This window comes from Bombyx mori, chromosome 10, assembly GCF_030269925.1.
Source record: "Bombyx mori chromosome 10, ASM3026992v2".
Lineage (NCBI taxonomy): Eukaryota > Metazoa > Arthropoda > Insecta > Lepidoptera > Bombycidae > Bombyx > Bombyx mori.
The window spans coordinates 11731199-11758921 of NC_085116.1; the positions used below are offsets into that span (position 1 = coordinate 11731199).

General features: G+C 38.0%; 2 protein-coding genes across 3 annotated transcripts in view; one reads left to right on the plus strand and one right to left on the minus strand.

Moving 5' to 3' along the window:
- The window catches only part of LOC101736126 (TBC1 domain family member 9), a 45477-nt gene extending 30784 nt beyond the window's left edge, over positions 1 to 14693 (plus strand). The window contains exon 20 of the mRNA XM_062670683.1: positions 13537 to 14693. The gene's annotated coding sequence lies outside the window, so the exon portion shown is untranslated. The remainder of the gene's footprint in view (positions 1 to 13536) is intronic.
- Positions 1108 to 27471, minus strand: PC (polycomb). Of its 2 annotated transcripts, XM_012697506.4 has the most exons (3): positions 27312 to 27471; positions 26335 to 26718; positions 1108 to 3687 (listed from the first exon to the last, which is right to left on the minus strand). In XM_012697506.4, the coding sequence occupies exons 2-3, from the start codon at positions 26401 to 26403 to the stop codon at positions 2911 to 2913; spliced, it is 846 nt and encodes a 281-aa protein (XP_012552960.1). In that variant the 5' UTR covers positions 26404 to 26718; positions 27312 to 27471; the 3' UTR covers positions 1108 to 2910. The 2 variants fall into 2 exon arrangements, with proteins under 2 accessions (XP_012552960.1, NP_001188363.1); NM_001201434.1 differs by lacking the exon at positions 27312 to 27471 and having other exon boundaries at positions 2911 to 3687; positions 26335 to 26403.
- Between the last annotated feature and the right edge of the window lie 252 nt (positions 27472 to 27723).

Below are 27723 nucleotides of genomic sequence, written 5' to 3' on the forward strand. Positions count from 1 at the left end.
GTTCTTTTCTGTGTCCTAAATATGGCTTGCCTATAAAATACTGCATGCTACTGGTATGTAGGTAATGACGAAGTTTCTACTTTTTTGAGCATTCAGCCAGAAATGGAGTTCGATAAACTTAAGTCTAAATAAAAACAGTTCAACTTAGCTTTTTAATTATACGTAGGTATTGTAGCCTACGAATTAGGTACCTAGTTATTTATGGACGATTACGATTTACTTGTCCGAATTTCTAGGAAAATATGTAGTTTCCATTGGACTTTGCGTCAAAATGTATGCTTTAAGAAAGTACAAAAAGGATCTAAGTTCTCTAAGCGGCATTTATTACCCTTTTTGTCGATGACATGCAGAATTATTATTTAAAAGCGATGGTAGGTCTAGTTTATAGTCATTCGCTCTAGCTTTAAAACATTGGGTTTTTTCCGTTACCTATAGGTAGTTTCGTAAGATAGATACAAATTTCAAAATTAACCATTCGTATCAATTCTTTTTCGCGTATAAGCTAGTACTAGTATAGTAATGGTATATGTCATAGAAATTGATATGTATAGCCATGGATTGCTCTCAGAGAAATCTCGGTTTCTACACATTATGACCAAATTATTGATATTTTGATTATGATATTTTGGGTGGCGCATTTACGTTGTAGATGTCTATTGGCTCCAGTAACCACTTAACACCAGGTGGGCTGTGAGCTCGTCCACACATCTATGCAATAAAAAAAAAAAAAAATACCATGAACCAATGGAGAAAATTAGGAAAATAGATGATGAATTTGACGCCGATAAGCGTTTCCATTGTACTTTGAAAATAACTGAACTATCCAGATAATTCGGTATACGGGAGGCCTGCCTAGACATGGGAAAAGCACAACGCTCCAATTGTATCCCACGTATCTATCATGAAGTTGCCAATTTGCAGATTCGAAATTAGTCTTAGTTAAAATTGACTATATGCTAGTTTTGTGCATTTTGCTACAACATTAATTAGGGTACAAGATAATATCTTTTTTTTCCAAACCCCCTTAGATGATGTTTCCCTTTACTTGAAATCATTACTGCCGCATTGGAATAACAATAACATAGCTAACAAATGAAAAGCAACATCTAATTCGTTCACATTTATTTACAGACTACAATGTGAGGGATCAGTCACATTACAAAACAAATGTTCTACAAATAAAATATTTACAATATTTACATTCACATAAAATGCATTATCGCACACCTACTATGCTATATTCATAAAAATCATAATAACTAAGAAAAGGAACAAAACAACAATTAAGGAACAATACAATGTTCGGAATCCCCATTTAAAATAAATCAATCACATAAAATAACTTATAGTTCGTATTTACAAAAGAACTAACATCGGTATTAAAACCAACAGTATATTCACAGAGTTTCAAAATCAATACGAGTCTTCTTTTGTTATTTTTGTTTTTAATGCCTACCCTTTATTTAGTGTTTCAAACAAAATTTTCTTCAAAGCATGCATTGCTATCACGACAGGACCTTTACAAAATAAATAAATAATCTTACATTTATGTGTCTTATTATTAAATTCAAATATCAGGTAAAACTTATTCCATATAATACAGCTTTCATTTCAAAACTGACTTTAAATGGATGCTTCGGTTCCAAAAAGTAACTGTCAGGAACATTTTCTGATGACATTATTAGGTAATAATTATTCTTAGCATATTTTATCATTTTACTATAATTTTTTTACCATTTCAATGCTTGTAATAATTGTTCTCTTATAAAGTTGATTTTTTTTTAAATTGCGAGTAAAACAATGAAGGTAATAATAATTCCTCATGCTCTATTTCACAGAATTTCACAATTGTTACTCTTTGGAACTCAAGAAATTGGATATGGTGTTTTATTGTTACATAAATCAAGAGATTCGATAGCTTTATCATATGGGAAAATGCAGGTAGAAACTATGTGATGACTTTAAATATTCTTCTTAATGCCCGCTTACTCTAAAAACTATAGGAGTAATGTAGTAATGAATAATTTTATGGTTTTTATTCATTTATAAAAATACAATTTGTTATGTACATAAACATATTATATTTGTTAGTGGCGTCGTTTTGTATACTTTGAGACATAACATTAATGCAGGTACCGAATACATTTTTTGTGAAAAACCCTTCATTCAACCTTTGAAATAATAATATTTTAGCACATAATTTCTCTTTAGGTACAGTTATTTTTTCTTCTTATTAAATTTAACATATAAAATATAGAATTTGTTAACAATTGACAACAACATTAAGTATTCTGTAGGTTTTAAGGTGGTCAAGTTCACAGGTATAATCTTTTACAAACGTTACAGACTTATATAAAGTGACTCTGTTTCTGTAACATTTCCAACAGATTGTCATTTATAGAATCTCTACAATCGACTATGCAACAAACATAGTTCAGATGTCACATCATTCTTTAGGCCTACACCAGGACCCGGGATCGCTTCCCATCCTTTCATATCACGTCATAAAACAAAACAAAATAAATACTAGCTAACTACTATACAACGTTCAAGGCAGGGTAAGCTATACAATGATTGGCACTCTAAATGTTCTGGTATAATCCATTGGCACTGAAGGATGATATTAGCACTATAAAGTACAATTCACTGTCATTTTCAAACCATCAATCTAATTCAATTTTTCTTCTCAATGTTTTATTTCTTCTGCTTAAGCCCTTTTGTTTTCCTGTGCTTTCATTGTGATCGTCTTATCTACACAAAAAATGTATTTATATTAGAAAATAACAGTTAAATATTCACACGATATTCGATGTTGCTTGTATAGATAAACACTCATTTTAAAGTCAGAGTGCCAATCAGTGGAGGCGTGCCAATAATAGTATCGTTTACCCTATAACACTTTGTTTATTTTTATGTGGCGTCGAGCGGTCGGGGCTCGCGAGACCTGAAGAAGCCCTTCTCCGTGCGACATTCCGTGATCGTAACCGTCTGTAGGTTGACTGTCACGTCCGTTATGAAAATTTGATCTGCTACCGGTGATCGTGCCATCCAGTATGCAGCACCTCGCTTGGCAGCCGGAGCCGATGCCGGCGCGGGCACCGCCACTGGTGCTTCTCCCCATGAATCTTCGTCTTCGGGTTGTGGCGCTTGAGGCGCAGGACGAGCGCCCTTGGGCTCGGCAGGCGCTGTCGCTGTCGGTTGTGTTTCAGTGCGCCTCTCTCGCTCTGGAGACGTGTGCGTGTCTGCTTCTTCGGGTGAGTGAGGCGCTCGCCGCGGCCCCGATCTTGGTGCGGCGGCCTCAGCGGCGGGAGAAGTAGGAACAGCGGCACCGCCTGGTGCTGCGGCCGGTGGGGGCGGCAGACTGACCTGGGGCGTTCTTGTGCCGTTCAACTTAGATTCGTGGCGCTTTGTGGGCGGACTCATAGTGATGGTCACGCCGATCTTGCCCGACTCCCTAGAGAGGACTTCAGCTTTGCGCTTCCCGGGCGGAGGGTGGCGTTCCTCGGAGCCGCTGCGCGCGCGCTCCACGGACGAGTGTTCCCGCTCGCGTTTCCGGCCCTGGCGCCGGACCTCCTCGCCTTTCATGAAACTCTGTATGAGCCGAGGATCCAAAATGTTCTCCTCCGGTTCCCACGTGTTGTGCTTCGGTTTCCACCCTTTCCATTTCACGTAGTACTCCACCTTGTTCTGAAATGAGAAACGCGGACCGTTAATTTCACTGGGTCAGGTCGAATTAAAAGTGGCGGGTGGCGTGAAGGGCTGGCGAAGCGCGACTGGCGTTGGCGTGCAACAACCAGGGAGGGTTGCACATAGCTTTGCAGATTGTATGCGATATACATATTAAATAGCCGCGATGAATGTTCACGTAGACGGGCCGCGAACGGTTGCGGGTATTTCTGTATCGTGTTACAAAAGCGAAACCTTATAATATCATGAATCGGTTGCAACAGATCGATGATTTATAAAGGGAATGACGTCGGGAAACGGGTATCGGTTAGGTTAAATGTAGGTATAGTTCGCGAGTTCATTTTGGGCGCACCTGCTCGGAACAGCTGGCGCGGCTATCTCCCTCGGCGTCCAGTGCGAAATGCGGCTCTATTGCGCAAGGCATAACGCCTTTAGTGAAGCACACATGCAATTCAGCCAAGCTAACATGCAACGCAATCAACATTCTCGGTAGGGCTGCGATATTTAGGCAATGGATTCCTGGCTGTATGGTTTTTAATTCATGCTGTCAATAATAGTGTAATATTCTGAAGTCGTCAATCATTCTAAATTCGTTTCAATTAACTTTTCTAATGAATGCCAAAGCTTATTTAATACATTTGAGATTTGAAAATGTCTTGTTGTATTAAAAATAAATAATTCTTTTAAACCAAATCATTCTTGCTCAGCAACGTTAACAACAGTAAAGGAATTTGTATAATTTTAAAGGAAATTTTGAAAATAACATGTTATACTCGTAGGTAAGCAGCGGTAGGCAGCTGCTTGCCTCTGTCCCTGGTATTGCTGCTGTCCATGGGCTACGGTAACCACTCACCATCAGGTGGGTCGTATGCTCGTCTTCCTACAAGGGCAATAAGAAAAAGGTAGGAAAAGAAACTATTTCAAAATCCATCATAACTTTTCAAAGTTCCAAGCAAAATTCAATCGAATTTTTTTTCTAGAATTTGCTTCGCTTGAGCTTTATTAAACCTTCGGACGCACTAACAAAGTTCAATTTCTATCGCAACGGCGGGTAGATAGGCTGTATTGGAGTTGCGGCGAATATTTGAAAGGCTGCGGCCTTATTGGTTTTCGATGTAGGGTGAGGTGAAAAGTTGGAAGGAAGCCTTAGCTTTGTCACGGCGTACTCTTCGATTAATTTTATGACTCACTTTATTTGATGAATATCATTACAATGTGAAGTGTATTAATATCTATTCACTTAAATGTCTCATTCGATTACAAACTATGGCAATAAAAAAAATGATTTTTTTAGAACATATAAACCAAATGAAAAAAATTATTTTATACCTTTTTTTATAAATATGGATACACTGCATTTATTTTTTAATAATTCATTTAAAAAGTTTATATGTAACTTTGTGTGTTGACATCATTAGCGGCATAAAGAAAGCGCAGCAGTTTCTCCAAAAAAACCTGTCACAATCATAATGGTTGTTTGATAATTATTTTTTTTAAGACTAAATTTCTCTGAGAAAATGTTTAGATAGATGAGTCTTAAAAGTGTACAAAGTCATGACTATCCTCATGCTTTGAGTTGAAATTAGAAATGTTTCTTGAGGTTATTAATAAGATCATAACAAAACTGACATTTGAGTCGTACAGAATATATAAAAATATAGGCCAAAGTATCTGTTTGAATAAAGCCAATGATGACGTAATTTGAGGAGAAATGTTAAAACATAGGTCAAATGTCTTTGATTGACAATGTCTGTAATTTAAGATTACTCGAAATAGTTTTTCATATCTAAGAAAATAATACTTTTGTTATTGTCAATATAAATTCGAGTTCTTAGTAGATTCATAAATATGTAACTTAGCTTTTTTGTAAGCTGGTTTTAAAACTGGCGGTCTTAAATGTCATTTCAAATAAATTTCTATTTAAAGATTTCCAGGATAGACGCATACTTACTCCTTTTATGACAAATATTTTGTTGAAAAAACTTGAAAGTATACGTCATAAAACTATTAAGTAAAACTATATAATTATCACTGATAAAAAATGAAAACAAAAAACGCAATAGTAATAACCAGCTGTACCTAAGGTGTGTTATAAAATGATTAATTACTAATATAGGCACCTGTGGACAAAGTCATTGTCAAAAAAAAAGTATGCATCAGGACGTGTGGGCAAGGTGAGGTCGTGCGGCTGACGGGCGACGATTGGACGAGGCGAGGGGCAGGCGGGACGAGGGGGAGGCACCCCCGCCACGCACCCCGCCAACGCAAACCAACCCACGCGGTGCCCTATATAACAACGATGAGCTTAAAGTGGTGGGAGTAAAGTTCATAATGCGATAGGCGGAGGGTAAATACAATGTGGTAGGATTTTATGGTCGCGATCGCGCCATGGGCGGACCGTGCATCGGTGCAGACGTCAATTAACGCTAATCGGGACTGTAGCGCTGTAATTAGTACCTCGATAATTAATGCTAATCCTGTCGGCGTCGTTCGGATTAAAAGCTTTCGTGATCCTGTGCTTGAAATTCGCGAAAGGTATTTAGAAACAACAAGAGGACGAATCCTTCAAATCTGACAAACAGATAAAACGCATCTGCATAATTACTCTTTGAATACCTCGTATTAACAAAATTAATCTAACGCATTACTCTAAGGCATAGTTTATACAAATTTAGATAATTTTAGATTTTTTCTTTTCTTATCAATATTTTTGTTGTTATTGCGTAGAACGAAGAACGTGCCTACCTAGGTTACGGGGCATGTGGACATTAAAACTTGAATGACACCAGCCACCCTTAAGATGCGAGGTCGAATTACTTTTTTACTACCTAAGCTGATAAAATAGCCTTGAAAGGCTATGTCAGCGTAACCGGGCGAGTAGGTGAGCTCACGGCGCCCAAGCCGGGAGTGTTTCTAACACTGGCCCTAGCAAGAGCAGTGCTTCGCAGAGTCTACCACCGGATCGGAAACGCGACCCACTGAGAAGATCCGGCTAAAAACTCAGTGGGCTGAGTCTATGGGTTAATTTATTCGTCGAGTCCTTCGTCGCAAGCGACGCGAACCCCGTCGCTTGCGACGAAGGACTCGACGAAAGCACCGTTAGTGGATCGGGAGAATCCGAAATGACGTGACGAATTACTGAATGCATGTCCTACTACTAGTAAAGCTGAGTACTAGACTGCTTCCTGTCTCTATCGCTTTTTTCGTTTTCGAACGCGAAATTCGATCTAATTTCTACATACTAGTAGTGACACACTACGTTTTAAAACAATTTTTTCATGTTTTTATGTAGGTATGTAATATCTAGGTATTGAGAAATAAATGTATTTAAATGTAAATTGTTTTAATGTGTCTGAAGTCGACGTAGCCTAAAAGATAAGAAGCACGGTTTATCGAGTGATGCCACTATATCGGTGTTCAAATCCCGCAGGCAGACGCCGATTTTTCTTTTTAAATACGCCCTTATCATATATCCACGAACGTTTCAACGTCGAAGCAATAACATCGTGTACCTAATAATTATCAAATCTTATTGAATAAGTACTACATAATTATTATTGTCACATAGGCCTCGAGTATCAAAGTTTCAAAGCCAGCATTCACGCTGTGTTGTCTACGGGTAAACAAAGAACCTTAAATGGGTTTCGTTGTAACTGTCCATGCGACAAAAATAATTCATAGTTATTCGGAATGCTCTCTTTGATTTTAAAAGCTAGCCCCCTCCAATGTCATTCTTCGATGATAGGACACGCGTACGTGGTGAAAGACGTATAATTGTCCACTGCTTTAATAGGAATTGCTTTGAGATTTAGGTTACGCTGAAGGTATGTGACAGGCGATCCACCAGCTATGCATGTTGGTGCCGAGCAGACGATAAATCTTATTCGAATACACAAAATCAGTATCGATTTTTCGAAGATTATTTAAGTAAAGAGTCTCTTATATATTTATATTATATTTTATATTTACTAACGATCATGCCACGTTAGCTGGTCCCGTGCTAAGTTCGTAAAGAACTTGTGTTACAGGTAGGTACCAGATAATGGAAATAAATGTAAGATTTTTAGTATACACATACATATATTTAATATACATCCATAACCCTGGAAAAGACATTTTATATTTATCATACAAATATCTTCCCTTGGCGGGATTCGAACCTGCGATCCCCTTGTGTAGTGACCATGTCACTTATCACTACACCAGACGGCCGTTATTGTCTGTAAGTATATCAAAAGAACAGAGTTAAATTCGACAGAAAACTAATAAAATAGGTGGAAAACGTGAGGGATATACTAACGCTGAACTCGCTAACCTGCTCGCGAGATTATAAACTGTGTTGTCGGAAAAACATGCGGTATTTTTGTCAATGCGTACAGTTTTAACGAAACTCTGGATTCGATAATGGTTACACTTAATACAGAATACGTGTTTTTAGTTTTAGGACAGTGTGATATAACCACAACATGTAGAAACATGAATGCCTCGATATTTCGCAGACACGCAGTTCAATTTATTTTGTTTCTATTTTTATTTATTGCATAAATGAGTGGACGAAGTCACAGCCTACCTGGTGTTAAGCGGTTACCGGAGCCCATAGAAATTTACAACGTAAATGCCTTGAGATATGAGTTCTAAGGTCTCAGTATAGTTACAACGGCTGCCACATCCTTCAAACCGAAACGCATTACTACTTCACGGCAGAAATGGACAGGGTGGTGGTACCTACCCGTGGGGACTCACAAGAGGTCCTGCCAGCAAAAGCTTAGTAAGTATAGCTTCGAAAGTAAATTACTTAATGAACATTACATTAAACCATTAGCCAAATCAAAAGTGCACCAATGTCTATGCTATGCAAATTTTGAGTTTTTTTTAATATTTTATGATAAGCTATGATAAACCTTTAATTATATGTACAAAGGGGATTAAGAATCATAGTTTCATAGTGGTGTGAATGATTGAGTACCCAGCCATTCTTTCACTGATCGGTAAACAGAGAACAAATCTTATAATATATTCTCGGAAGTAATCAACAATTCACAACGCCCGCATATTAACTTAACAGCGATTGAACTGTCGTAAATCAGTTAACATAAGCCCAAGTGAGGTCAAGTGATGTTCTCCGTATAAAATAAAGGCGACCCGTCTGTCTTGTTATCGAGCATGCAATTTGTTTATTTTCATTTTATTTTGGTCTGTCTTAACGTCAAAGATGTAGGAAGTTTTAGACTTGACTAAAAATTATTTCGGTGTCGGTGTTCAACATTTCAAATAAAATAAATAAAATAAAAATAACCTTTTATTTCACCCCTACAAAAAACCAGTACATTTTACATAATCTGTTTTTTCTTTATATATACCTATTATTACTATTCTATTATTTTTATTTAATCAAAATACAAAAATACACAATACTTTATTTTCAAAAGCGAGTTAAAATAGGAGTCTCCTTTTACGCGTGCAAGCCTGTACTAGGAGACTCCGCTCTTCCATAAAAGCACGTTATATACTACAATATTACAAGTTGAAATTAAGTTGAAGTTACTTTGAATTATTTTTTTTTAAGTAAAGATTGGCGTGAACCCCTCTGTTTGAGGATAAAGGCCTCCTCCAAAGATACCCAATACTCTCTATATGTGGCCTTAAATTAAAAAAATACAATTTTATACAACATGAATGAAAAGTTTCACAGTCTTGAATTAAATTTCAAATACCTATCATAAAATACTTAAAATGCTGTTTTGAAATCTGGCCATCAGCTTAAAATTCTTCGTTTAATCACTGAGCTACGATTTTACTTCTTTCAAATATCTTTTAGTTGTTTCATTAAGGAAAAAAAAAATATTACGGATTATAAAAATGATTAGTGCAAAAGAAAAACAGCATAAATTGCTCCATTCTTTCTCACATATGAATCTGAAATATAAATAATATCTTTTATCTTTTTTTGTTTTTGTTTGAATGCTTTCAATGTATGCTTTCTTTGAGTCGTCAGCTTGAATTCCGCCTACACGAATTCTGTTCAAGCGTTCCACAAAAAAGTAATATCTAAGTATTAAGGAATTTGGTCGAGCGCCAACAACCGAGCGCGGTCTTTATAAAGAAAATTGTTTTATGGAGACAAACACCGACTAATTTCCTTTGATCTTACTTGAATGTAAGAATGTTAATAATAATTTCTCAAAAATTCCAAAACGTCACACAGTTTTGTTTATTTTTATTTATGAGTGCATTATTTATTCAATTTGTATTATCATATCATATCATCATAGGAAACGACTGGATAAAATCAGGCAAGGACAGGGAGTCATGGAAAAGGATGGAGGCCTTTACCCAAATAGGGGTCCAAATCTTATAAATAGTACTAATATTAAATAATTAATTAATTATAAGTACCCTTTTAATTTTAAGCTACAACTTACTAACAAACATTGTGTTATAAATCGAGAATGAGATTTGGATTAAATGGCTTTATTTATTATTATTATTATTATAATCATAGCTTCGGCCATCAGTGAACATTCCCTTTTGATTAAAATTAAAGCTTAAGCACCTTCTTAATTAAGATAGTCCGGGGAATTTGTCGAACGAATTCGATTGTGGATCTCGTCTCACAAATCGTTCCGCACGCCGGTTCCTTTGGATTTTCCCTGAAGCTTAACGGCGTTTTCCCCGGAGGTTGACAGCTGGGGTGGACGGGGAAGAGATTAATGGTTCCCGTCTCGCCCACGGGGACCGATCGCCGTTTAAACATGAATTCTCTCAAATTGCCCGGACAGAGGCTAACGGCCGTGAAAGGGTTTGTTTTGGTGCGACGTTATTAGCTGTGCTCTTACGTATATAGTTTGTTTAGGCTCATTGTTATGTACTTATAAGGTAGTACGGTAATTTTAATTTTAACGAGTTAAATGAGTCGACTATTATCAAAGCCGGCAATCTGACTTTTGGACAATGATTGGTAAATCAGAAAAACGAATTATTGACTTTGTATTCCATTGGCAGTCACAAAACTCTTCGGAACGACATCTTAGATAAATAACAGGTTAACTATGAACCTTTATTTAATGCAGGTTTTGAACCGTATTCTTTGAAGGAGACGATTATATTCAAATCAATCTGTATTGACATATCAATAAATTTTTTTTGTCCAAATGCACAGATTGCCACCTTTGATAATAGACGACTCAAATATCCCTCGCCAACAAACTCAATGTAAACATCTAAGTTGTTTTATTAATTTAAAAAAATCGGCATCATGCAAAAGATAGCCAAAAATCTTAATTAAGTATTTGTATTAAAAAATGTTCGTATCGATTTATAATCTAGCACGTCTATCATCATATACCTAAAAGGAAGGTGCGTGACCGCTTCGAACTCCGGCGTATTGTCAAAGCCGATGAAAGCGTGACGCACTCCGCACGACCGAGCCCTCGACTGAGTTCGACCGTCCAATAACATTAACAGTCATACACCAACGTTCCAGATGAATATATGTATTCATGTTTGTTCGTTGGTGTTACGTGCTATCTCCGGTCGTTTGTGGAAGTGGGTTGAATATTCAACCGCTATTGCAAGCAGACGAGCATACCTGACAGTGGACTTCATCAGGACCAAAGGCAAGGCTAACGTTGAACACTCTTTGCAAGCCTCGTCTGAAAGACATGTCGCCCGTGGGGGAGAGCTCATTCCAAAGTGACTTCGTATAAAGCAAAAATGATCACTGGAAACGCCTTGTGGATCATCATTTATCACATTTTCACACACATCACATTTACAAGTTCTGTGATATTGGAGTAATGATAATTAGCTCAGAGTACAATTGTTTTCTGGTGGCTTGTTTAATGGCGACCTGCTATTTGTGGACGTTTACTTTGACAAATTAATCTTTTTTTTTGGCAAGTGGAAATGGACTGACTTCTGCCTGAACGTTGAGGGCGACAAATTAATGTTAAAACAAATTATTATCTCTTACAACTCTTTAGCGAAAAAGTAAATCAGTTTACTTAAAAATTCGGTTTATGTCAGTTAGTTAAGTTCAGTTTATGTCGAAGCTATTACGAGCTAATACGAGCCTTAACTTAAACATTATTAAGTGTTTTTTTAAATCTAAATTACAATAACACTATAAAAGAAAACTACGAAAATGAGTCTAAGTTTTAAGTTGTCAGTTATTGTGACGTATGTGTATTAGGACCCTTTGGCGGAAATTATTAAAAGCCGTTTATGAAAAAATATAAAATATGACGCTTTAACTTTTTAAGAGTGGCAACAGCTCGAGCGAGTTATAGTTGACAGCTGACAACTGACGTTGTTGCCACTCTAACACAACTCGGGTCGCTAGTGTGCATTAAGTGCGAGGTCTCGAGAGTAATCGGATGGCATGACGGCTGTACCTACATGTCGCGTTCGGATATAGATGTTGAATCAAACCTTCTTTAGGTATAGTTTTTATACACAACTCTGCTTTATTCTTTTACTTGTCACTTCGACTTAATGTCATTCTCTCCATAAAAAATAAAATGTTCATTGTTTTACTTTAACTATCGTTTATTTTAAAATCCACAATAATAGATTACTAAGTGAACCGAATTAACTGTAATTACTACTTTATAAAACAGTTGATTCTTCGATCGAGTTGCTCACCTATTTGTGTTTAATTATAACAATGAATAGTGAAGGATGAATATAGTGTTCGATTATATCCTCCTGCTACCTTTATGTACCTACGTTTATATCGATATTTAGATTTTAATCTAGACTGATAATATCCCAATTACATTACGCAATCCCACAAACTCTCACTGTATTGCGGAAACCGGAATTATCAACTAAACGTAGGAAAGTACATATTATGTATACCGATAGTGGGAATATATCGCGACTTGTCAGCAATATGGGGAATTTCGGTTTTCTTGATTTATTTATAGATATTCATTTAAGAAAATTCGCTTCACGTGTTCATTCGTTGAGGAAAACTCGAAGATTGGATCTGTTTATGGCATGAAATACCTACATACTTAGGTAGGTACTATCTACCTACAAATTCGCAACTGGATCCCTTGATGCTACGTCGCGACGAAACAAAGACTCACCGGAAGCCCTTTTCTCTATGTAGTTTTAATATTCAAAATTAATTTTCCAAATAATCATATAAAAATAAACTTTTAAATGATAAGACCAGAGGATTTGACAAGGCCCAGACCTTTAGACATTACTTTTAATTTCCGTATAAGACTTTTAAGAAAATGACTATATCTCTAAGATTTTTGCAGTGAGACAGTCATATGCTGCAGTTTAAAATCGACGTTAGCTTAATTATATAGTTGGTATTCCGATGAAAATTTCGACCTTGTATTAAGGTGGGGCGGTATTCACTGTGCGTTATCTATGGCTACTGGTAACCGCTTAATACCAGTTTCAATCAGATCAACGAGTTCGTCTGTCCGTCTGTCTCTGATTATAAGAGAGTTAAGGGAAAATAGCTTTTATTCCTTAACATTTTACTGTACCTCAACAGGTACATGAATTATATTGTGGATGTTATGAGGATCACGAAAAATGTCTAGTTACTAAAAAGTTGGTAGGTAAATACTCCAATTTGACAATGGCAGCAAAGAAAGACTAAAGTCTAAACATGCCCAAATCTTAGTCATTCGTCAATTATCACCTTTTATCACGCTATTTTTTTTAAAAGCTCCGTTCCTCTTTTCCATAACGAATTAAATTTCAATATCTGTAGCACTTAAGCACGCTTAGATACGATGCAAAGTAAAATGAAGCTAAATCTTCAGACACGACAGCACAAACTTGAAAGGTAATTCAACTGCTCCATTTAATTTCATTTCATAGATCGAGAACCCTCGCGAGGCGTTAAAAGGGCGCCGCGGGGAAATCTGAGGGTGAGAGAGGTGGAAAATGATAACATGAATCTCGGGGCAATATGGTATGGTTTTACTAATGTTCATAAAGACGTAAGATAGGACGATCATTTCGAAATGATAACATACAACGGCGTTCGCGATGGGTTAGTGGAACAGTCGTCGTCAGTAAGGTTAGGTTAGGTGGCTCACAACGCAGATTCGAAATCACAACCACTTTACATTTAATCAAATTATGATTTTAATAATAGTAATTTGATTGTCAAAATGAAGTGCAAAAATGAAATACGTACTCAACAAATATTCACGATTGACTTCCACGGTGAAGGAATTGTGTAATAAAAATCAAACCCGCAAAATTATAGTTTGCATAATTACTGGTGGTAGGACCTCTTCTGAGTCCGCAAGGGTAGGTACCACCACCCTGCCTATTTCTGCCGTGAAGCAGTAATGCGTTTCGGTTTGGAGGATGGGGCAGCCGTTGCAACTATACTTGAGACCTTAGAACTTATATCTCAAGGTGGGTGGCGCATTTATGTTGTAGATGTCTATGGGCTCCAGTAACCACTTAGCATCAGTTGGGCTGTGATCTCGTCCACCCATGCAAGCAATAAAAACAATTGCCATTGAACCAACGGTCCGTTCGGAATCTGGAGCTGCTTCGTGTGTTCTTAAAAAGTGAGATAGACAGAAAGGGAGGAGGAGAAAGTGGAAGAGAGAGAGAGATAGAAAGCCACTTATATCCATTCCGTTACTAAATTTTTTGATATTGTAGCCGTCGCTCTTACACACGATTCCGCTCACGTGACTGATCGAAACGTTACGGCATATTCGTACTACGAAAATCAATCGGGTGTCTTTTATCGCCAAATATCATAACTATGACAATGACTTAGTAAATGTTTCTATTCCCCCGAAGCGATGTAAGTATTGGAAGAAATTAAAAAATAAAATAACATGTAGGTAATTAGTAGTTTGCGGAGTACAGAAAATACTTTTCCGGTACGTGTTTGATACTACTACTTACTACATTATACTATAGATCACCTACTATATTTATATAGCTACGACAATGTTTCAATCTATTGTTGTTTTTGTTTTATAAATTAAACCATAAGTGGAAGAGAACTGGACGTGTTTTATTTATCTTAATCCCCCTCAATAAACAATTTGAATCTGGCTGTCGCGACCAGCACGCCGGTCGGCCGCTACTGAACTACGCTAAGCTTGTTTGACAGGGATCCAATTAAACAATCGGCTTTGATACAACGTGCAGAATACAGGATTGTTTCACAAGTGGATTAGATTATACGTACAAGTTCACGCCACGGAACGAGATTACAAATTCTATCCACGGAGCGACCTCCGCAGAGGCGGACGTGACGCGTCCATCAGCGTCCATTTACTATGCATCAACAACGCGCCATCTCGGTATGCGCTCACCACCGCCATTGCTTAACAAATAAGAAACTTGTATAGAATTGAAAATCAATTCGTTCGACCTCTTTGTCTATGATGCGAAAAGGTATTTAAATTTAAATTCGCATTCACTATCGTGATATTTACGATAAGGAGTTATAACAAAAAAAAATGTAATATAAAACATAGTAATGATGTTTAATTGCACGTGAAGGTCTGTTTATTTATAAAAATAGCAAATAAAGACTTGTTTTTTTTGTATGCTTGGCGTTTTTAACGTACAATATCGCGCAAACTCTTTAACAAACCAGCTACCAGGATCGCAGAAATGGCAAGATGTAGTTATGTTTTGGATCGGACGGAACAACGTGGGCAAAGAGTAAATTCATATGTGTGACAAGGTAAGCAACACTAGCGAGCGCCAATGCCGTAAATATAACGCAAGCGTGGACGACGAACAGCGAGTGCGGGGGGTCGAACACGGGGCTACAGTGATGCAGTAGTCAGTAGCGTGGCGGAGTTCGGCTGCGCTAGTCGTTTTTGTGGTAATGTATAGAACATGTTAGAAATATTGTACAATTACTCTAGATGCGTAATTACGTTTCATTAATGTATGTAAATAATTTTTGAGTTATGAAATTATAAAATGCTGGCACTAATTCGTCTGCAAACTTTTTAAACCTATCTAATCACTGGTAGCCTAAGGGTATTCCAGCTACTCACGAACTGGTTGCAAAATAAATGAGAGATTTTATTTTAAATTAACGTTATTCATCTTAAAGTAAATTATCCATAGATACCAATCGATCGAGCGGAATTCGAATTAATACCACACAGATTAACATTGTTTTGACAGGTTTTCGATTATGTATGTTATATACATGTATACTGTTCACTCGATGGCTATGAGCAACGTATTTTTAACATACCACGTCAACAAAAGCAATGTAGAAATCAAACAGAATCTGTGAATAGGATACGATTTCTGTTTTGCGTTCAGCTGCAGCTTTATATTCGAATGTTCTTTATCGGTAAAGTATCCCGGGTGAACAGCTCACAAATGTAAACGGTGCATTTAACGGTCACACGGTCATCGACATAGAGACAATTAAATCGCAGTCACTGTCGTTCACGGCGTCGCCGCCCTCTTGAGGACTGAGCACTCGAGTTCCATTCATTCGACTCGCACGACGGGTGTTGCTCTAACAAACGACAGTGCCCCCGGTGTCTTTTTAAAATTTGATACACTTATACAATGATATGCGCTCCTAGTCACAGTTTTTTATTTATTTATTTTTATTGCTTAGTTGGGTGGACGAGCTCACAGCCCACCTGGTGTTAAGTGGTTACTGGAGCCCATAGACATCTACAACGTACATGCACCATCCACCTTGAGATATAAGTTCTAAGATCTCAGTATAGTTACAACGGCTGCCCCACCCTTCAAACCGAAACGCATTACTGCTTCACGGCAGAAATAGGCAGGGCGGTGGTACCTATCCGCGCGGGCTCACAAGAGGTCCTACCACCAGTAGAAATATATGTTCATGAAAACTCACGATAGCTTATTACTGCACCCGTATACGCTGGTGAGCCATGTGTAGCGTAACCATTTGCTTCGTTAGGCTATTAAGAAATATTCATCGAAATCCTGAAGAAATTTAGTTGGGTCGACTACTAAATCAAGGTGTTTCCTTTTAGGATATTGGTACAAATTGCGGATTCGGGTTAGGCGAGTACCGCTATTGTTAGCAATTCGCACCCTCCGTCCTCACTTTGGTGGAGTACGAGAGCAAACACTCGATTCGTGATGTGACTAGTGAGGGATTATTTGACGAGCTCTATGGGCAGATCGTGCGTGATTTGTTCTGTGTTCCCAACTAATAGAGATAAACACTAACAAGTAGTACTAAAATTACTAATAATTGAACTAACCTACCACTATTTACTCTTTGGTTGACTGGTAGAGAATGCCTTAGGCATTAAGTCTAATCTAAATTTTACATGAAGGGTAATAAATAAATAAATAATTGAGCTAAGCTTTTCAAACTTGTTCGAAATTCAGTTCAGCTATAGGTAATCTAAACAGATGATATCAAGTTTAGGCGACTAATGTCTCAAGCACTTACTAGTAGATGTATTTAGAGGTGCTTATTGACCCCTACGGTTTGACAAAACTCTTTTGACGATTTCTAAGCCCACTGAGTTTCTTGCCGGATCTTCTTAGTGGGTCGCGTTTCCGTGTCCCGGTGGTAGATTTAGCGAAGTACTGCTCTTGGTAAAGCCAGTGATAGCAACACTCCGGGTTTGAGCCCCGTGAGCACACCTACATGTCAAGGAGAAGCTGAAATAGCCTCTCAAGGCTATCAGCATATGGAGAAAGACGATTTCTTCGAGAAAAAAAAAGACGATTTCTACCACGAACCAATGCACGTTCCAATTAAACAATACGATAATAATTACAATGCAATTAAATGACTTCAATATCCTTTCTTAACATCGATGAAGGAATTCATGTTTCGGAGTTTATGGACTATAACTGCTTTTCGACAGGTGCTCTGTGAGCTTGTATGCTCAATGCGATGCAAACAAAAACAAAAACACATCTATGGATACCTAGTCTTTTGTCAGTACTATTGACAAATTAAGTGAAAGGTTGTTTTTTCGGTAATCTAATAATAAATTTACGCTCTGGTAATAGCTCAATTAAAACAGATCACAACCTGCGGCGAGTCAGATACGGAAGCTGAGTACGATAAGAGAAAAAAAAATACACAAAGCAAACCGGGTGGGACGCGAGGGTTGGGGAGATACAACAAATATCCCGGACGACCTGACCCTCTCACCCTCCACAACACCCGGGGCTGCACACCAACATTCCATTGTTATTGAACGTATTAAACAACGTGCAAACAATGCAGTTATTTGAGTCGACTCAGTTCTCAGACTCAGTTCGATACGAACCAAACACGGTAACGTTCAATTAATACAAATTCATTATTAAGCTCGATTAATTGGAGCGGCGATAATTGTCTTCCTTATTACAGAAAATTAAAAGAGATATGATCACGTGAGAATTTCACACCAGCGGCGCCTGCCCCGCACTACACTCCCATTAATTGCCCATCCTTATCGGAATCAGATAGAGGAAAGTAAAAAAATAAAATAAAAAATACAGCGTCCCTTTCGTTTTACATTTACATTCGAAATGCGTGGGGCGCAACGACCGGCGGCGAGGCAACAGGCGCGTTATTATAATGACGCGGACGCGCTGTTCCGTCTCTTGGATTTTTATGAGCACCTCCTGTAACCGTATCCATATTCAGTTCGAAGCCGTGATCAAACGTAATCGTTTCAGAGAAACTGAGATCGGCATCACGATAAGCCACAAAAAGGCTGTGACGTCACAACTGCCCACTTCACCGATGGTCGATTTTGATAAGCACCCGTCTTATTCGTTTGTTTCCGCAGCATTCAGTATGAAAGCATCGAGATTGTATTGCAACGGAATGCAGCGCGCGAAACAATGCAGTCTCCGAATTAATTGCGTGGGGATCACATGTGACGCTTCCCCGTTCATAACTTTAATATTCGGAGCGTACGTATGCGATTAAGTGTGCTTTCTAAATATAGGGGGGACCCTTCATATAGAACTTTTTATGTTATGAAGGGTGACACGGTACCTACTCCACGGGTATATAAGACCCTATTCTAATGAACGGCATTAGACAGAGAAATCTATAGAGCGTTGTTGGATTGTCTAAGTTTATAAATTACATTCATTTGTTTTTGGAAGTAGATCATACTTTTCGATGCATAGATGAACGAGCTCACGGTCTATCTGGTCGTAAGTGGTTAACGAAGCCCGCAGATATCACAAAGTGAACCACCCTCGCCAAGACATGAGGTCTAAGTCTGAATTATATAGAATAATGGCTACTACGCCCATAAAAACCGAAGCACATGAATAGTTTGCCATAGAAATAGACAGAATGGTAAAGCACTGATAATATATGGGTTACATATAACAGATAACACCAATATAAGCTACAAGTACTCGCACAACAATATTTGTAGTAGGTATGAAGTCTTTGTTTTCACTTCTCTTACTATACTATACTATAGTTTATTTTTATTTTTATTCGGGCTCAGCTACGAATTCCTGGGTAAAATATGAAAAAAAAAAAAATTGTAATGCCATATTCGAGAGAAAAAAAAAAGATCAGACGTGTCGTGCGGTTTCGCCCGAGTTGTTTTTGTAGTTTCTGAACTACTCATAGATACACGTTGCAATTTCTCAGCACAGAGATTTTGTCTTCTCACTCTCTGGTCTATGAATTACCAGTCGATTTGTAAATCCGTTAGTACCTATGCAAAATAATGAAACTGCGAACACACTCGTATTTATTACATGGCATGTCATTATCCGTAACCAGAGTAAGTTACTCTATGGGTTAATCCAAGTTATAAGCTTCTATGTGCGAAATTTCATCTAAATCCGTTAAGGGATCTTTTCGTGATTGAGTAACAAATAAAACACACAGACCTTCACATTTTAATAAATATATAGTATTGATTGTTCTATAATTTTGAATTGCTCATAACTAAGTGAATTTTATATATACGGGCTCAGTGGTGTGGATTGGGAGAGGCCTATGTCCAGCAGTGGACGACTGTGGGTTGTTGATGATGATGATGATGATGAACTGATTTTTCCAATCCAAATACAATCTTTGTGCTCTGTGCAAATATGTGTACTTTTTTGTTTCTGATGAGATAATCGCGACGACTCTATCGGTTTTTGTGTCCCGGCCCTGCTTTTTTATTTCATTCCAATACAGGGATGGATAAAGTTACGGCGGGCCATTGTCAAGCGATTATTTATAGAAAATTTGGCCGCTTTTGTTGTTTCTTAGCGAACAGTTCGGACGAGGATGTCGGCATCAAGTTATTGTCGGAAATCCGTGACCCAGGGGTAACGGAGTGAGTTTTTTGTACATATTTTTTAACCAAATAAAACCGTTATGGACACGAAATACGTTTGAAAAATGTGACGGGACTAAGTTCTCTTATTCACTGGATAATGAAGCCTTTTTTTCATTTAGGTTTTTATATAAGTTTAATTTGAATAAAATAGTTGGATACTAAAGTCGGGCTTTCAGAGTTACCAGTATTAAATAATAAGTTCTCTTGGGTCAGTCGTTATGATACCTATCGATTTTTATAAGACATTCATGGCTTAGTAAAACTGCAAAATTGTTTAAAACACAACGAATATATTATAACGTAAAAATCTTTTTAATCATATCTCCGATTTTATTATCAAGATACAACCTATCAATAATGAAGAGTTCGTGGCCTATGTGGACATCCGTTGTACTGAAGTCTTCAAAGAATTACAGAAACTTTGTAGGTAAATACATACCTAAGTTGTGTTCATGAACGCGTAATGGAACACGTAAAATTTTAATTTTGGTGATCAGGGTGGTGGGGCGATTTATGAGCCCGTGTGGACAACTATCTACCACCATGGTCTTTACTGCCGCAAAGCAACACGCTTTCCGGTCTGGAGGGTAGACTGTCGTATCGATGCTATTGAAGCTTCCTTCTTATGACTCCAGATAGGCATTCAGGTTGTGGTGTCTTTCTTGTAAGACGTGAGAGAGTGAGAGAGAGAACTCACGTGCCCATCTGAGCTAATACGTTGGATTTATTATTTGATAAAATCTTCAATTACACGAAAAACAAAGGCACATTTTGTGAAAATTGAAATCATTTGAGAACTTTTGGACTGACCAGATCCGCACTACCCTCGACACCACAGTTCACGATGCTCTACGCTCGGCGGCAGATAGAGGCAAATGGCGTGGAATGGTCCGTAATAAATAAACTCTTGTTGCAAGGAGGTGGTCACGACCCTCAGTATTGAGGAAACCGAAGCAAGAAGAAGAAGAGAACATATTAACTTAATTATGATCACGATTGGCATTTTTTTGTTTAGCTTCTGATTAATAAGTCCGTACGTATTTATCCATGGGATTAGGTGCGTAATTTCTATAAAATTATGTTTTTAGACATTCTTACAAAAATATTAGATTATAGTGTTAGATTGACGACTTTCTTGGAAACTTAAACCTACTTGATTTAGCGATAATTATATTTTAAATCTTTATTTTTTTATTAATTCCAATAATTTATAATAGCGCCATCTAACAAGTAGACTTCGAACTATTTCCACCGACACTGCCCGCATACTCAAAAGTTGACTACAAATTTCCGACTTTACGCAAATTTTTTAAAAATAATTCGATTTTCGATTGAATCGTACGAATTAACAAGGAGAAAATTCTTAAAAATAACACAAAAGCAATTTATTTATTTCTGATGTTAGAAAATAAACAAATAAGATACATTTTCGCTCGACCAAATGCTAGCTCGACGCTGATTGGCCGATAAAAGCGGCGGGGAGCATGCGCGCTCGCTGACTGTTCGGTTGAAGCCGAATACTGGCGCGTTTAACGCGAGTTACCAGGGCCTCAGAGCTTTGTAGGAGTTACTACATTATCGACGGATTACAGACGATTCTGTACCTTACAGCTATTTACTTAAGTCTTAATATAATTTGATATGAAACTTTTCGACCGCGTTGAACCTTGCCGGCAGATAACAAGGTGAGCCAATAGCGGACGAGAATCATCTCTACTACAAAGAAGTTACAGTTTGAATTCGATTGAGCTTTACTAAGTTTTGTCATTAAGTATTTTCCTAAATTTGATACGGGTGCTAAAAGCCACGCTTCAGGCTTTGTTAATTATGACCTATCACAACAATAGTATATACTTAAATTAAGTTTGCGATAAGCTAATCGACTCGGTTGCAAGGCTAGTAGCTGTTAAGTTTGTTGAACTGCGCTCATGTGCGATGAGATATATTTCTTTAAAGTCGATACACACATGACCTATACTGATAGATAAGTATTGTCAGTTCTTTTATATAAACTATATTCTATGTCAACTTTTGCGATGTTTTTAGTTCGTTCAAGAACTTTAGATTTGGATCTTCGCGACATCGTTCTGCGATCCGCGTACCCAATTGATCACTTTGGAATGCACAATGGTGTTTGCCTACCCTATTGCGAACTAGTTCTATAGGATTTTAATAACATAGAACATATCTTAAGTGTGTTAATATCAGCAAGTCCGGGTCTAGTTCGAATTATTGGTATTAAATCTTCGTAATTAACTGTGCCAAGCCAACACACCCTGTCACGTACTGCGGTTATAAGCTCTTGAAAGACCTGAGCATTTCTTTTGGCTGGATATTAAATCTCATTTATACCACGTATTTGAGGCTATCTATATGGAAGAGAGTTTCATTAAGCACTCTCCCATCATCGTTTTGGTATTGAAACCTCCGTAAATGTCCGGTCGGAGGACTGTGAAGTGTGCTTAGAGAAAATAATACCCAACCCAATAACCAACTACAAAGTGATAATAACTAAAGTACTTCTTTTATGATTGGCAACGTGCAGTGCGAGAAAGACTGTTCACCGATCTCCAAATCAATTTTTAGAGGGGAAACTCTTTTCTGGGTGACGGCGGATTGGTGTGGAGAGAAAAAATATCATATTCGTTGGCTCTTTTGTGCGATATTGCATCCTACTTGAGAGAAGTCCCACTGCAGTCACAACAGTAACGCTCTGCTTTCGTCTCCCTAATACGTGTTCAGCAAAGCAACCGGTATTTAAGTTAGTCTTAGCAGATCATCTCCGCGATCTGTGGGCCGGAAAAACAATCGCCCTGTCGCTTGGACTAGGAAAACCTTATTCAAAATATATATGTGATACAATAAGCAAAATACGATGTTGCATCTCATAATATAACTTATAAGAGAAGAGGTCACAGGACGTGCTCGAAACTGAGCACAGAATCTCTATTTGCGCGTCAGCGTCGAAGCTAAAATGAACTTTATCGATGCCCAATCGTGGGAGATGCTACCTAAATATAGATACAATTTAGTTAGCCAAATTAGAACACATTTAAATGCAATAACTTATCAGTGTAGAAGGTCCTTTGTATTCATGTTTCCTTGGTACGTCAATCGATTTGGGTGACTTTGAATCTACTTTGACAACAAACACACTCTTCGCTGATATCATGACTTAAATATCTGTTATGTAGATGTAAAAAATTAGCTTCTATTAGAAGAACCTAGGTTATATTTTCAACTGGAGTAATAAGGGTAACTTTGGCTGCCAAACATATCTTTAAGAGCCTGCAAGATTGAAATGGATTGAAGCGAATACAGTGAAGGGGTAAACAGACTCTGACAATAGTCCACAAGTGGGCACAGTCGATTGACAACAATACCAAAGTCTATTCATGTTCTGTCAAATGCTAACTTTCTTTATGTGTGTTTGATTTCAAATGCTGACATTTGACGAAATGACTATTGCTTTTGATATTGCTTTAAGATTAGTCTGTTTGGCGATGTATTGAATATAGTGGCCTGATTACTTTTTGCGTAGAGCTACTATCTACTACGTCTTAAGATTTTGTCTCCTTGACTTAGTGATAATAGTCATTACGTTTTGGTTCGTGAAATTGATTTCAGTAAAAGCAATTATTTACCTGATCTGAAATTAATAGAAAAGTTACACTTTTATTATTTTTATTGCAAATGGATAAATTAATAATCTCCAATCGATGGAGACAGTTGGTTGACGAAATCGGACGGAGTCACGATCTTCAGCAGGGAGGACCCGTCGAAGAGAGAGATTTTTATTGCCCTTGTAAACAGCCGAGAATACGGCCCAGCTGATGGTGAGTGGTTACCGTCGTCCATGGACTTCAGCAATGCCAGGGGCAGAGCCAAACCGCTGCCTACCGAAAATATTAATAGATATTAATAGTTTTTTTTATTGTACAAGATTGTTGAAGAGACTATACAATTATTTCTTATCTTAACATCTAATGTGTTTAATATGTATTACAAAATATGATGATGCCGGTGCATTTACGTAAGACAGAATAACCAATCAAATCGAAATATATGTTTCGGTCATTATTACAAAAACGTTACAACAATATTGTAAATTACTAACTTGTAATCAACGTTGTGGATAATTAAAAACAAAATCTTTTTCGAAGCAATAATAATGAAACAGAACGCGTGTCTGTAATTCATTGGTACAACAAAAGATTTTTTTTTTATTTATTGCTTAGATGGGTTGACGAGCTCACAGTCCACCTGGTGTTAAGTGGTTACTGGAGCCCATAGACATCTACAATGTAAATGCGCCACCCACCTTGAGATATAAGTTCTAAGGTCTCAGTATAGTTACAGTATTTATTACACAGTACAGTACAGTTTTTATTAACGATAATCGAGAAAATAGCCTAGATATGTGTCAAATAAATTCCTCAAAAAAACAAGGGTTCATTGGCTGTCGGCTTGCCACGCACACGCGGTCACGCAGAAAGTAGGTCGCCCTGTTTTGTAAAGTACCTAAATCGTTTATCTTTTTTTTTATTGTCTCTGTCTACTCCGGGAGCAACAAGAGTCTATGATTGCTTTTAGATAGCACTGACGCTGTTTCCGAAGCAGCAAGCATTCTCGTTTAAAAGGTGAGTAAGAGAGTCAGTGAGAAAAACGCAAGATAGAATATTATGGAGAGCCCTTGGGGAGGTCTATGCTGTACAGCAAGACGATCAAGAAACTGGTGTCGAATAATAAAACTGGATAATAAGTGTATACTTACATATTTAAAATTTTAAATATCTATAGCGCGCTAGTGACTTAGTTATTAAAATAAATAAAAACGTAATTTAAGTCAGATTGTTAATAAAGGCTATCTTATCATATCTTAAGAGAGTCAGTCGGCTTTGTGAAATCCGTTAACCCACTGAGTTCCTCGTCGGATCTTCTCAGTAAGTCGCGATTACGATCCGCGAGTAGGTTCAACGAAGCACTGGTCTTGCTAGGGCTAGTGTTAGCAATTATCTCAGGTTGAGCCCATGAGCTCACCTACCGGTCCGCGTGAAGTTGGAATAGCCCCTTAAACTACCAACAATTGGGTAGGGAAACAATGTGAGCTCTGTACTGTGGTATAAAAAAATTCCACCGCCATCAATGGGTCTCTTGTGACAAAGCAAATGAGACTTCAACCTCAAGGCGAGTAACATTCATGTGGTGGTTTCTACAAACAGGCAGTAACTGATTAATAGCAGCTGGTTTTGTTTATCTATTATACCCTTCCCTTAATTACAGTTCACAGTTCAACTTATGTTTGTCTTTTGTGGGACAGTCGTGTCCACAGTACTGCTAACACTTAGTGTTCCAGGATGCCTGAACTGGTAAACATTCAACACAGATGGATCGTGTTTCTTCACTTAACTCTGCATAATGAGCTTGCGTGATAGTTCGAAATATTGTCCAAAAATTAAAAAAGAAGTGATGATCAAAACCATCTCTCTCAACCAACTATTACATAGGCAGGCGTAATTGGACTCATGACAAAGAAATCCTTTGCTAGTCATTATTAAAACGTCAAGCGTTCCAATTTCAAATTTACTACGACTGTACATTTGCCATAACATAGGTGTACCAAAGATTCACAAAAATGTTTAAAGTAACAACAGAAATCGTAACTGATAATGTCTCCACGTCTTCATTCATAGAATGTTACAAGTCTTCTAACCTGTTGCGAGTTTCAATATTAGAAACACGAAAAACGACTTACCTTTCCGGGCGCCCCATTAAAGTTTCCATTGACTCCTCCTAACAGTCATAACATACATTTTAAACAAAAACTCAAACAGAACACTATCCATTTTAATGTTACATCACTATATTGTTAATGTTTTGATGAGCAGCGTTTTTTTTTTTTTTTTGTAAAATCAAACCAAGCCGAAATTATACAAAGATTGACCTCGCTTCTTAAATCTTACGAAACTTGTTTACTATCAAGAATTCTAAAATGGAATCTCGAAAAGGGTACGGATTCAATAAAGAACAATTCAGCTTCACACTGCCCTACATGTAAGGGGAGACATTACAATAATAAGAAACGAAAAATCACAAGTGAAAAGGAACAACATGATTACCTGAACCCGTGATTACATGTACAGCTGCTCGACACATGACAATGCCGGGATTAATAAATAAAATAAAATCATGCAAAGCGATGCACATTTTTATATAAAGAACATTCGAAGCGTGTTGTGAAATCTGATGCTAGACAGTTACGAATAAGCGTGCTCCAATAATATCGGCAATGTGTGATCTAGTATGCTCGTTTCGCAAACTAGCTTCTTAATGTTCGTTGCGTATTGAAAAAAAATTATCTCACCTTTCTAATTCTCCTTTTCATGATGCGTTCAGCGGCGAACACGCTGTCGCCTAGCTCCATCTTGTGCATCCCCAGTTTGATCGGTGGTAATCCAAAAAACACTGCAATCCAATAAATGTGATCCTGTCACTGCATCCAATTAATGAGGCACCGCAATCCAAATCGCATTCTTCGACACGACACTCCGTTCAACACTGTCCACAGTTCAAAGTTGGCGCGCGAACGGTCCTTTTTATAGAGCGCCGCGATACGTGTTCCCCGCTTCGTATCGTCGTGCAAACTGAAGTAAGGGGAAGAAGCTCTCCTCCCGCGCACCCCGCACGCAGCGTTCCTCGTAAATGTCGACAGAGCGCGCTACGAGTTCACCAACGCCCGCTCGATATTCTGTAAACAAGTTTTATTTTCATCATTTAGATCTCGTGTTTTCAGCTTCTTGCGTATTTTTTAAGTGAACTATGGATTTTTTATTAACATGTGTAGAAATTCTTATTCCATAGAGAAGTACGTGTTAGAAATTATTTATAAAACGTGTTTACCTAATACATTATTAATACATAACATACTTAAAATAGTTTTAAAAAATTCAGTAAGTTTCACTGAAGTCTTAGCAAGAAAATTTGGGAGCACCTAAAGTAATGGGTTGGTATATCCCGGCACTTTGGTAGTTAAATGTTTGAGGATTTAGCATCGAGTCCCCGCGGTGTCGCGCGGTGGAGGCACGAAGCAGGCGAGCGCGACGTTGCCGCTCCGCGCCAGCTGCGAGAGAAACACAGAGCGAGCGCTACCCTATTATTTACGCGCGGCGTTGCCGCACCGTCCGGCCTACGTTGATTACGAGGACACCGCTTTTACGTTTGATCATCCGGCACATTTATGTACAATTATTCGACGCTAGCGGCTAAATAATACATTTTTATTTATTCTAGTGTAAATTTCTAGCTAGTATTGAGATTAGTACAATATAAAATTAGCAGTACCTGTGAGAATCCAGGGTTAGAACAGATTTCGTCTAATGATCCCAAATATCGACATAAAACACAACCAAACGTAGTATTCGTTAAGAAAGTCTGTACTTAGTTTCACCGGGACCGCGAGCGAAAGCGACCTACCAACAGTACGCGCGTGAAATAACTAAGGCATTTTCGGTCGTATCGAATCGGGTTGGCATTCGTGAAAGGTCGGTATTCCGGGGTACGGGGCCGCGGGAGGGAAGCACTGCAGGCTCTCGTGATTGGTCGTAAAGTACGGGCGGCGAGCTCCGCGTAGCGGTGGCCAATCAGAGGACAAGATGCGGCGCCGCCCGCTGACGTCCGGCGGCCGGAGTGCTTCTCTCTCGCTCGGTCGCCGTGCGGTCGATTCCAACATTATTTTTTATGCTACGTGGCTCAC